The sequence below is a fragment of the Doryrhamphus excisus genome, linkage group LG1 (assembly GCF_037039965.1).
Source record: "Doryrhamphus excisus strain RoL-2023G ecotype Guam linkage group LG1, RoL_Dexc_Guam_v1.1, whole genome shotgun sequence".
In the NCBI taxonomy this organism is placed as follows: domain Eukaryota; kingdom Metazoa; phylum Chordata; class Actinopteri; order Syngnathiformes; family Syngnathidae; genus Doryrhamphus; species Doryrhamphus excisus.
The window spans coordinates 20,279,366-20,291,846 of NC_136357.1; the positions used below are offsets into that span (position 1 = coordinate 20,279,366).

The 12,481-nt window shown below is 40.4% G+C and overlaps 2 protein-coding genes across 6 annotated transcripts in view; one reads left to right on the forward strand and one right to left on the reverse strand.

The window, feature by feature from the left end:
- The window catches only part of ar (androgen receptor), a 46,076-nt gene extending 41,941 nt beyond the window's left edge, over window positions 1-4,135 (forward strand). The window contains exon 7 of one of the 2 annotated variants that reach the window (XM_058078724.2): window positions 3,860-4,135. In XM_058078724.2, coding sequence (XP_057934707.2) covers window positions 3,860-3,975 — 116 coding nt within the window. In that variant the 3' untranslated portion in view covers window positions 3,976-4,135. The remainder of the gene's footprint in view (window positions 1-3,859) is intronic. The other variant, XM_058078723.2, reaches the window with a different exon arrangement.
- The window catches only part of ophn1 (oligophrenin 1), a 31,930-nt gene continuing 20,779 nt past the window's right edge, over window positions 1,331-12,481 (reverse strand). The window contains exons 12-25 of one of the 4 annotated variants that reach the window (XR_013627639.1): window positions 11,811-11,844; window positions 11,642-11,704; window positions 11,211-11,285; window positions 10,276-10,363; window positions 10,085-10,143; window positions 9,585-9,690; window positions 9,356-9,515; window positions 7,556-7,709; window positions 6,685-6,948; window positions 6,469-6,613; window positions 3,631-3,681; window positions 2,036-2,084; window positions 1,830-1,916; window positions 1,331-1,766 (exon numbers count right to left, since the gene is read on the reverse strand). Coding sequence is in view for 3 of the 4 variants with exons in the window: in XM_058078718.2 (XP_057934701.2) it covers window positions 1,905-1,916; window positions 2,036-2,084; window positions 3,631-3,681; window positions 6,469-6,613; window positions 6,685-6,948; window positions 7,556-7,709; window positions 9,356-9,515; window positions 9,585-9,690; window positions 10,085-10,143; window positions 10,276-10,363; window positions 11,211-11,285; window positions 11,642-11,704; window positions 11,811-11,844 (1,260 nt within the window). In the remaining variant the exon portion in view is untranslated. Of the gene's footprint in view, window positions 1,917-2,035; window positions 2,085-3,630; window positions 3,682-6,468; window positions 6,614-6,684; window positions 6,949-7,555; window positions 7,710-9,355; window positions 9,516-9,584; window positions 9,691-10,084; window positions 10,144-10,275; window positions 10,364-11,210; window positions 11,286-11,641; window positions 11,705-11,810; window positions 11,845-12,481 lie in introns of all 4 variants that reach the window. The other 3 variants (XM_058078719.2, XM_058078718.2, XM_058078721.2) reach the window with 3 other exon arrangements.

The window sequence follows — 12,481 nt, forward strand, 5'->3', positions numbered from 1 at the left end:
CGCTGATGTAAGCAGTTTGGAATGGTCTGACGTGGCACTTGGGTGCCTCTCAACGTGCCTGGAGTTGGGTGGCATCCGGTTTCTCAGGGCAGTGTTCCCAATGTAGCGGTCATCAGCACGGGATGCGGCCAAAGGACGTCCACTTCTACGCCTTTGTGGCTCTTCCAGGCTCTCCATATCTGTGTTGCAACCTGCTGATGACACTGTGGCGCTCCAAGGTCAGTGCTCAGCCACTTCCGTCTGAGCACTTCCTGTTTGAACATCCCGATGGCAAGACCGTTGGTCCGTTGTTTGGTGTTGAAAATGTGAACAGCCTGATGAGGACAGCAGCTCTAATCGAACCAGGATATTTAGTGGTGCATTCAAGGATCAAACACCTGCTGGGATTTTGGCCGTTAAGGTCTTCGTTAGAGAACAGCAACCTATGCAAAAATGAGTGAAATATTTAACAGTTGGACATGTGCATTCAAAAGCTTAGGAAGGTCACATTAAGGTCACCTGTAAAGGTTTGAATGCATTTTTGTGTGTGTGTGTGTGTGTATATATATATACGTACAGTAAACCTCGGATATATCGGAAATTCGCTCACAACGGACAGATAAAAAAGAACCGATTTTTCTGTAATGCATTTCCAATAAAAATTCATTGCATATATCGGATTTTTTATAACGGATTACGCCTATTTCGGACAAAATCTCCAGTCCCGTTCCATGCATTTCCATTAAATTTCCCTCGCATATCGGATGGCCGCATCGTGGCGCTCCGATTCGCCGAATCGTGACAGGCCGCTATACGACGTCATTTGCAGCGTTGCCTGCGCGATTTATATTCACGTTTATTATTCAGATTTAGGACAAATATAAAAGTGAGTGACGTCAATAATACTAGCACAGCAGTGAATGAGATCTTAACCTCACTATTGGAAATAACGTAGGCCTGACGGGCGTAACAGGGCCTAGCTTAATTAATAATTTAATTTGTTATGCTCAGAGTTTAATAAAGTTAAATTCTCATTACCTTACGTCTCTTTTCATTGCCCAGTCCAGGTACATTGGAAACATAGTCAAGGAAGTGCCTTTTTATAACGGATAAAATCCGATTTACGCATATACCGGATATAAATCCGATATATGCGTAAAACGGACATTTTCCGGTGTACGCATATATCGGACAAAACCAGTGGGAACAATTGAATCCGATATATCCGAGGTTTACTGTATATATAAAATGATTTGCCAGTTCTTGTTATTATGACACACACAATATTACACACACATTATTATCACACAATGACACAGAACCAAGACTGCCCCCCCCAACAAATCATGCTGTTCATTATTATTAGTTTCCTTTATCAAAGCCCAATGAAGCATAAACAGAAGCATCATCAAGAACAAAACATGGCAGCTCAACATGGAACAAAAAACTCAAACTGTCACACAAAAATATTTTAAGCCAAAGCTGACCTACAAAGGGCAAAAAATACTTAATGTAATACTTGTAAGTATTCTTATTGTGTCATTAAAAGAGCAACATATTAAGGGGAATTAAAAAGGACAAAGTGGAAGAAAAATCCAACTGTTTGGGCTGGAAGTGTTTTATCAATACTGACATTTCTAATCCTCATTTTGGACATTTCTGAATAACAGTTAAAATTGAAGATGTATACTTGAAGGATGAGGGAAACAACTTATTTGTCACTTTTAACACAGCAGAACAACATGGAGGAAGATTATGCAACAACAAAGACCTCCATGTTTAAACAAGTCACTTTTTCAAAAAGGCCAACTGTTCAGCTGGTTGGTGTGAGCCTCTTGAGTGGCACTGACGCTGGCCAATCACAGATCAGTACATCGGTGCCGTCCTCCGGCTTGGCGTGCGTGGTGTGGAGGCCACCATGTTCTTTAGCTGGACTTCTGTAAGGAGACAAGATGTTTCACATACACAAACACGACGAGAACATGGTAACAAAGTCGGCAGATTCAGCCGCCTCAAGAAATAAAAGGTTCAACTGCAAATGTGCGGCAAACCTCACCTCCTTTTTCACATTGGTTGGTGCTGACGGACACTGAGGGACTGGTAGACTGCAGGGGGGGCACATTAGAAGACATTCCAGACACACATACTACGACAAAGGACTCCGACAAACGACTCTGATTCCAAATTGCAAACTAATATACAGTACATACAGTATAACGTATATACAGTATACCATATATACCGTATATACCGTATACACAATAGTGTTTTCCGAACTGACAGGAGTCCAAGTTAGAAGTTGGAGTGAATGTAAAAGCTGTTGACATATATAACATGAAAACAGATTGAAAAGTTACCTTAAGTTCATGAAAAGTAGTAGCAAATAAAAGCCTGCACTCCCAGAAATACGTATATTTATACGTGATTGAATCTGTGATTGGATTGGATATCAATACAAATCATGTGGAATCATTTGAGCCATAAGCTTCTTGTTTTGAAGCCTTGAGTGTTCAAATCCAAACAGAAGCGTTCAAGGCACTTCTGATGCTAACTAACGCTGCTAACGATGGTGGACACAAAAGGTCATGATTGTTATTGGTAATGGTTTTAGTTCATTTGAGCATGCATCAGGTTACAAATGAGTGCATCCCATAATCAGTTCCCAGTTCCACATGTCCAAAAGGAGTAGGAAGAAGCAAAGCTTATTAAATCCTACCCCTCCATCTGGTACTTTTACAATCACTAACTGTTACATTTGTTCACTTCCTGATATTATTTTTAATTCATTAATTTATGTATTTATTTTTTCCTTTAACACATACTGAAGTATTAGCTGATATAGTAACCATATGACATAATTACCATAATAACTGTCTAAATATTAATATCATGACTGGTTCAAGACTCTTCATCCTTGTATTTAGCAAACATCAACTGCTTGTATTGTTTCTTGAATTGGCTCATCGTTGTGCATTGTTTGATTCCCTTACTCTCATAACCTTCCAACTCAAAGTCCGTGCCTTTATCCTCGTTCAGCCACGTTTCCTAGATTACGATTACTTTGTATCTTCCTTAGATGGATTCGAATATTGTTTGATGTTGTCATAATTTGTGTACATGCTTCTGCAGTTTAGATGAATTATTGACAACTTGTTGCCGATATTAAAACTATTATTATATTGCTCCTTTGTGGAATAACAACAGCCATTTCTTATGTGTGATAAACAAAACAAAACAAAACATTTTGTGTCCGGATCTGGATCCGGATCTGGCCTACTGACACCTAGTGGCCAGTGTGGAATACAGCCGTACACATGATCACAAAGTTTGAATGTGTCTTTGTGAATGCCTTACGTTTTGTATTTTAGTTCATCGAGTCATTTTTATGCTTGAAAATGCTTCATTTCAACCACCAAACAGTAATGGTTGACTTATTGATGAATAAAAAATATACAATATGATATTCCTTCTGTGGTCAGTTTCTGTGTCGCCCCCCCCCATACAACCTAACGGATATGTTTACCAACAATGATCTCGGACAAAAGCTTTCTGTATAAAAGGCAACAACTACACAAAATACATATTATACATAGATATTAATTATTGGATGATTTTTTTCCCACATCGGAAATACAAAGAGCTTTTACGTACCTGGCAACTTGCTTTGAGGCATTCTCAAAAAATTTCATTTTTGAGGCAACACTGTAGAGTGAAAAGAAAGAACAAAGATACAGGGTCAGGCCAAATGATCTGACACATTTGGAGGTTAAATAAAAGGCAAATCAAGTCAAGAAACAAGTGTTTTTATTTTAAAAACGTACATATAATGCCATTTTGCTTGGTTTCTTTATAACGCCATTGTTTTTGGTTTCTTTTTCAGTTGCTGCCATGAATTGGACTGGTGAGCATCGTGCTTTCATTGTGGCAACGTTTATCAAAACGAACCAATCTAACTGCAACACAACGAGCGTTCCGTTTGCACTTCAGTCTTGGTAGCCATGATCCCGTAGCAGCTCCAAACACCATCTTGTTATGGTTACCAACTTCACAGCTACTGGATCTGCATTGAAACCAAAATCAGCCGGCCGACCTCCCACCGCCAGAACTGATTTCATTTTTAAAACATAATGAAACAAAATGGCATTATATGTACTTTTGGAAAATAAAAACATTTTAGTTTCTTTATTTAACCTACAAATGTGTCAGATCAATTTGCCTGACCCTGGATATATTTTAATGAAAACAAATGATGATCATCCCCTAGCTTGTGGAAGCCATCAGCAGCACTCAAAAAGACTCAAAAACTCAAAAAGAGAACTTTCCAAATCCTACGCGGGCTCAGTTTAACCACCATCCCAACAAATGGACATCATTTTATATTATGTCAAGATCAGAGTGAATTGTGTTTTTGGATGAAATACATGTAATGAATAAACGTAACTACAGTACATGATGGTGTTCTCGATATCTACAGTCATGAAGAAAATGATTAGACCACCCTTGTTGCTTCAGTCGTTCATTTCAACGCCTGGTACAACTAAAGGTACTTTTCTTTGGACCGATACAGTATCATGGTGACAACAAGAGCTTAATGTTTTGGCAATACGATGCTATAGTGCTATATGCTATTCATGCAAGAATGTCACTTTTGGTTATCAAGAAAACCAAGTCAGCTCTTAAACGCTATTTTTGTTATGATTATATTTGACCGGACAAATGTACCTTTCGTTACACTTGTCCCTTGATTGCAAGCTGCCGGTAGACTGTCAAAGTAGTTTGGGTCGTTTGCATAGACAAGATTTTGTCCAGGTCAGAAGACATTAGTCAGCTGACATGAAGCTCCCTTACTGATTTGGTCGTGCTACCCGGTGGCATTTAACGCCACACACGGAGATGCGACTTTCATCTTTATTCTTCTGATTACGGATAAACTAACTCAGCGTTAAGATGCTGATATCTACAACAAAAGGTCTGATAGTCATGGAGAAAACAGTGTGCTGGTTGATGGCTTTGCTTTGCGTCATGAACTCCACTAAAGAAATGGTCTCTTCTACACGTCCACTTCTTAAACTATTATTTCATGATGAAATGCCCTGATATGCCCTTTTCATATGTTGCCATGAATTCAGCTGCATTAACTTGCATAATCATTTTCACTTTTTGCATATTGGTAATATATGATAACAAATGCTAACTGGACGTGATACATGGACTGTCCTAATGAACGTTACATATTTATTTCAACTGACCTATTAGTGTTCTCAGGTTATGTACACAACTGCTGCAGAATGATGTGTATTTATCTGTATTGACATATTGAATATCATTATGTAATCAACTACTTTGATGACAGTTGACTCACAGGCTGAAAGGTGATAATGAAGTCAAGTATTTATGACACTGACTGACTTTGAGAGTAAACAGTAAATGCTGTCTCCTTCTTGGCTGCTCTTGGTCCATCTGGGCCACGCAGCTGTGCGGACGACGGACTGCCACAAAGCCCAGTTATCACGAAGCGTCTCCAAAGGACGTGTGAAGACAAGGATAATGATAATGCCATCACCACTAACATGTTGGAATAATTGTGAGACTGTCATAGCAGCTTCAATATCATCATCTATGAACATTACCATTAAGAGTCTGAGGGCTGATCATTCTACAAAGCCGTGATTAGCACGCAGCTGACAGTAGTAGTATAGTATTAATAATGACTCACTAATCATGCATGGCTTTCTCTAGGTTAGAAATGTTAAGTAATAATCATACAAAAACTGTGGCATATGAAAACCGAGGTTTGACTGTATCCGCCAATCAGTTGTCAAAAAGAGCCATTCAAAAGGTTTGACTTGTTTGCATCACAGCTCTATGGGCGTAACTAAGTAATTAGTAGTCGTATTACTACGAGTGATACATAGTACACTGACAGTAGCCCACTTCACAGTGGACAGTGTCTAAAATAAACAGGCTTTGCTACATATCGTAAAACTCTCCGTCAGCCAGACCTCGATGTGGGAGCTGCAAATGTGACCATGTTTTTCTTTCACAAACAGGCCAACCTTGTGTGTGCGTCACATGGCTATGCTAGTCCTGCTAACATGCTATTACATTGGAAAAGTACAGAGTTACAGTGTGCATGTCAAAAGTGGATAAAGCAAAAATGCAGGCTTCACTACACATCTTAAAATGTGGCCTGGTCTTCTACTGTGTCCTTCAGTGAGAGACCAATGGAGCTGGAAGTTTATCATGTTTTTCTTCAGCAAAAAGGCTAACCTACGTTAGTGAGAGTGGTTGTAATGCTTGGACTTTAGCATCGCAAAGCTATGCTACTGTTGCTAACGATTGTGTCCTATGTAATATAGCATTAGCTTTTTCCGTGTTTTGAGAGAACTTCTGTTATGACATGACGCCACATTACACAAGAAATGGAGATTGTCTCCCACTGGTCATCTTTGAAACACTTGTAAAGCTGTGCATTTGCTAGCTTCTTACTAGGACGCTGTGGCTCCATCGCTGCTGGCAGTGCTCTGCATCTTGAGTGAAGGCTGCCTGGAGGGTGGCTCAGGGGGCCTAGTTGGGGGTCTGCATATGGGGGGTTTCTCTGTGGGCCTTGTTTTGCTTGGAAAATCACATTCTGCTGTAATACAGAATACAATATTGCTTGAGACTGACTGAAAGTCATCAGTGGCACATTCTTGGCTGCTGTACCTTTAAGGAGAGGTCTCCTGCTCTGGAATGAAGGTACTCTACCCACAGGGACTCCAGACTCCCCGTTTGGAACTGAGGAAGATTCTGGCCTTTCTACCTTTGTTATGTCACAGTCAACGTGTCTGTTAGCTCTGTGCACTGGTGCTTGTCTCCGAGGAGGTTCTCTGGGAACAAGTGGGGCACAGTTTGAAGATTTGGTCCTCTGCAGGGGAACTGGACTTGCTGAGATGTCCGCTTCAATCACGTAGTTGCTACTCTGGCCATCTGTTTGGGAGCATGACATGGAGTTCATAGACATAGTAGTCCTACAGTGCAGGTGCTCCAAATATATCTGCAATGTTTGAAGGATTGGATGGAGCCCTAACCGCTATGGCTAAGTGTGCCCAAAGTGTTAATATATAATTAAACAGGAAAGAAAAAAAACACAAATAGAAAAAGACCAGTCATTTTACGAACATTAGTTCATTTACATAAAATATCAAAAGGGCTACCTCATCATTGGATTTTGTGTGTGAAGTGTGCAGGTGAAAATGTTTGGGCAGCCCTAAGAAATGACATGGTTTTGTATAAATTACAAGGGGAATGTGATGAAAAATATCCAGTAGCCAAATCAAAAGAGCTTCAGTGTTGCAATGAAGGATCAAGAAGATGTTGGGATGACATTTCGGAGTACGTAATGAGCATGCTGAAGACACATTCTCTGCCCTGTGTCAGTAAAATGAAGCAGCCGATGTGTTTTGGTGTGACTCCTCTGCAGATTTGTCCAAACATCACAAAGTACTGCACAGTGAATTTGGCCAGGACAGGACAGGACAGGATAATGATGAGGATGATGGTGATGGCAGTCAGGCCAAGGAAGGCTGATAATTACCCCCTGTGTGCTGCTGCTGGAAGTGCTCGTGACTCAGAGGTGGATAAAGACGAGGCGGCCGCTTCGAGATGGTGATGGGCTGCCTCTTTCTTGGGGTGATGCGTGGAGGAGGGATGGGTGGGGCGTTGCCATCCTCTGGCATATGACTGAAAATCTGTGATCACGACAAAACTTCCAGTGAGTAAGTGCTATCTGCGCCTGCCAAGAAGCAGCACTGATGACAGCAGAGAACGGTCATCATGTACAGTCAGAGAGGAAAAATTGGCCAGAAACTAAAAAAATAATAATAAAAACATTCAGCAAAAGAGTTTATTGCGTGTCTGATAGCCTTAAAAATAAAGCAGGTTGTATCTTTAATTTAGAGAAATAGTATTAATAATTATTAAAGGGGGCCCATTATGCTCATCTTTCACCCTTTGTATTGAGTTGTGGATTCCTACAGAGAAGCTACACACAATAAACTGCACAGAAAAAAATCTAGATCTTCCAGAATCTGCACCTATTCCAGCTGTATTTCCTTGGATTTGTGCTTCCCACCATGAGGCTCAGAAGCCAGATGTGAGGGCGCCATGTTTACTAACTGCAGGCAATCTTGCACACCCTTGTTAGTGGAAATGTGATCATACACGTTTTTTGCATGCCTACCAGACATCAGTGAGCACAGCGTTTCCGACATTACTGCACCTTTCTTGGCGAGAGCGCGCTGCATCTGGCTTCAGCAAGAGTTTGGCGAATATTTCACATTTATGTTCACAAAAACAGTCCCGTATGAAATGCTGTTGACAGATGAAAATATTTCTCTCCTGCTCGGACTCACCAACCCCATAAACAGAGAAGCAAAGCTTCGGGAAGGGCAGGGGACGCAGAGCTTGGAGGAGGTCAGAGAGCATATCTAGCCTACAGTCGCCAGTACACCCATAAGGAAGCCCACTCCTCTGTGATATCACAAAGAGTTGTGCAACGCCCTCTGAAACCGAGCGTTTTGAGCCAACCCAATGTTCTTTTAGGCTCACTTCCAAATGCACATTATCTAAAACTTTGGCATCATTCACACGAGAATACAACATTGTAACTACATTTATAGGTTAGAAAAGTGGAAAAAAGCATAATAGTTCCCCTTTAACACTAGAGAAGTGACATTCTGAAAAATGCACTGCTGGACATGCTTCTGACTCGTAGAAAGGTGACAAATATTAACCTGGCTGAATGCAAAATTTTTCACAATATGAATTGCATTGGTGACTAAGTCTTCCTTAACTACAAGCAAGGGCATTATAAATTGTTGAGGATTTTGTTTCATTGGCTGACATCCCATTCGAAAAGTTAGCCAAGCTCCATCCTGAATTACTGGGAAAAATTGCCCAACCATGTTTTGCATTAATCACATATATGCACATGAGCTGACATCTGCATTGAAACACAGTTTGAATAGTCAGACAATAACGAAGTGACACTTAGGAGAAGCGGCTCTACTCTGAGCCCCTTCCGGATGACAGACCTCCTCACCCTATCCTCTTAGGGTGAGTCCATCCAGCCTACGGAGGAAATGCATTTTGGCTGCTTGTATTCGCAATCTCTGAGGGTGAGAACATAGCTTGATCGCTAAATTCAGAGCTTTGCCCACCGACTCAGCGCTCTCTGCACCACCACAGTGGTAGAAGTATTCCATTTGAGACATAGCCACAGAAAGACTAATAAGAAGGATTTATTAATTTCAAATGTCTGACACAACCAGTGTCAACTATGTCAACTGTCTTTCCAATAAAGCCACAATGACTATATTATCTTGACCAGCCTTACCTTGTTGTATTCCTCGATCAATATCTCCACAACAATATTTTGGAATTTAATGTCCAACATTGCCGCCACCGTCTCCTCCTTGGCTCTCATCAGCGTGGGTCCGTAGATGACAGCCATGTTTGAAGGAGTCATGAGGTTTTCTTCACTGTGACTGCACACACTGTAGACAAAAATCCTACCTGTCACAGTCAGCATAACAGAATGCAATATCACGTTTGCTGACACTTACACGACCAAGTGTTTGATCAGCATCTCCAGCATCTCTCGATTTCTCTCAGGTAGCTTGTAGGTGAGGGAATGGATTTCACTCAGCCGAAAGTCAAGACTGTCCGACTCTAATACCAAACAAAGCATGTACATGTTACGTTTTTTTTATCTAACAAAGCATTGGTTTATCTTTACCCATAATGATATGTGTGTGCCTGATTGATGTTCTCTACATAGCAACAAACTTGCTAGCTAAGTATGCCTGCAGTGTGGAAGCACTTCCGAGTTTGGCCTTTGGATTTTAAATACTGTGTGTATAACTCAGGATCTTCAAAAGATGTCATGCGACGACGTGCAAGGTCACACAACGAAGGGAAGGCACATTGCATTAATCTCACCGGTCCGTTGTGCAAAACCAATTTTTGTCTTTAGCCTTGGTAATATGCAAACATTATGATAAAAATAATGACTCTCGTGTTCCAAGATGTACTCCAGCTCTTAGGGGGCCAAAATATGTCTTACTTGCAGCCAACATGAGGTCTCGGTGCAGATCGTATGTCATCAGAGGTTCAGGCAGACTTCTGCAGATACATAAAAACAAACGCCTGACACTATCACAGTGGAAAGCAGTACCTTGATGTAAATCTACATATTTTGTAAAACAATACGTTACTATATTTGCAATACATTCACATGGGTACACGCTCACAAACCTCAGATAAAACTTCATTGCACTGGTGATAGTTTTGATGTCACAGTCGTCGCCATTGTGCAGATCCACTTCTCCTGAGTTTGCAGGATCTGAAAGCAGCGGTGGTCAAACGAGGTGTTAGAGATCCGCTGCAGTGGATACAAGATATACTGCATACAGTAGGTGGACGTGAATTAAGAATACACGTTGACATTTTGTCGATGAAAGAAATGAATATGTGTAAACAACTGAGATTACTGCCTGGCGTCACTTTACAACCTTTTACATGCTTGTATTTGTATTTGCATGAAATGTGATCATGAACAACTACTACTATAATATAAGTTCTGTTGAAAAAGGTGTTTTAAAGGGAACCTATTATTCTATTTCCACTTTTCTGACCTTTAAATGTAGTTGAATGTTGTATTCTTGTGTTAAATGATGCCAATGTTCAGATAAAGAGGTTTGCGCATTTGGAAGTCAGCCCTGAAAGATGTTTGGGACGTGTCAAAACGTTCGGTTTCAGAGGGCGTGGCAAAACTGTTCTTGTATGATGTCACAGTAGAGTGGGCTTCCTTATGAGCGTGGCTGTAGGCATGATACACTATCTGCTGAGCTTCTGTTTCCCACGCCCTTCCTCATGCTCTGTTTTTATGGACATGAGCGTGAAATATCCGCCAACCTGTTGCTGAAGCCAGAAGCAGTGCGCTCTACCGGACTGTGTGGAACACGGTAGTCCCGCAAAGACGTCATACCACATTTCCACTACCAATGTTGGTACTGAACACTTTTCAATTCTCCAAAGACTTTATTCATTTATTATCAACTCCTATTCCCACTACATTAGAAAGTGTTGTTCGCAGTAGTTTGGGAGTGTGACCAATCACAGTGGAGAATGCTGCACTATGCAAAAGTGTGAATGAAATGCAGCACAGGTTCACAGGCTTATTTCCTTACGAAAGAAGGCATTCAGAAGCTTCTGCACTTGGATGTTGCTGCCAACTGTTCTGTACACGCCCTCTTGTGTCAGTCCTGCATAAGGGGGAAGAAAGAGCGTGTGACAAAAAGGAGAAATGGAAACATAGCACAACTCAAATACAGAAGTTCTTCACTGTTTATGAATGTGTCATTTCACAATTTGAATGGGACATGCTTGCTGCATTGAAACAATATCAGTCACATCTTCCTTAAACACTCTCACAGTCACAGTCACACTTTCCTTAAACAAATACAGTAAAAATACAGAAAAATCTGAAAAGTTATTTCATTTCTGTAAAGATACAAGAACATTAGATTATTATTAGATTATTAACATTAGATTATTAGATATTGTACTACTTGAACCAAACAAAGAAGATCAGTGGGGATTCATACATGGCACTACTCACCCTTTTCTTCCACATAGTTGATGCACTTCCGCACAAACTTGAATCCAATTTCATTCAATTCCACTGTTTGAAGTAAAAAAAAAAACTAGTTTAACAGCAACCTCAACACAACCTAGAGAAGGCTTAGAGTTTTGCCCCCCTGTGCAACACCACTGTCTTGCACACTTACTTTCAGCTTGCTTTTGAATTGGGGAGTGATAGATCTGAAATGAAAAGAAAAGAATACATGCCAATGAATACATTCAAATGAGCAATTTCATTCATATGAGCACACCATTGATAGCTGTACAAAGTCAGCACTAAAACCACCTTGAAGACGCTGAAAGTCAAGACTAGCGAATTTTCTAAGCTAATAAGCCACACCTATTTTCATAGTTTGGATGGTCCTACCACTTTATATATAAATATGGCAGTTTGTTTTTTTGACTGCATTTACTGGCCGCAATTGGAGCGGATTGGAGCAGCCGTGTCTGCCACCAGAGGTCTTTAGCGTGCACAACACCAACTTTCATGATGAGAGAAATGTTTTATATATCGTACTATATTATGTTAGTCAATCGTGAAAACGTGTTTAGAGCCATTTGCGGCCGTTATCAATCTAGCTGTAGCAAAGTTTTTCAGTCAGCGTCTGCTCAGCTGATGTGTGTGTGTTTGTTACTACTGTGTACAGTACCTCAGTTGTTTTAATTATGCTTAAATATTTCTTTTTAATTTCATCAATATACTTTAATAATTAAAAGCACCAAATATTTTTTTATTTTAAAGTACGTGGTGGTTAAGTTGAAAAAAGTTTAATTCTACACTGTACAGTAGGTGTTGTTTTATTTATACTATAAGTTA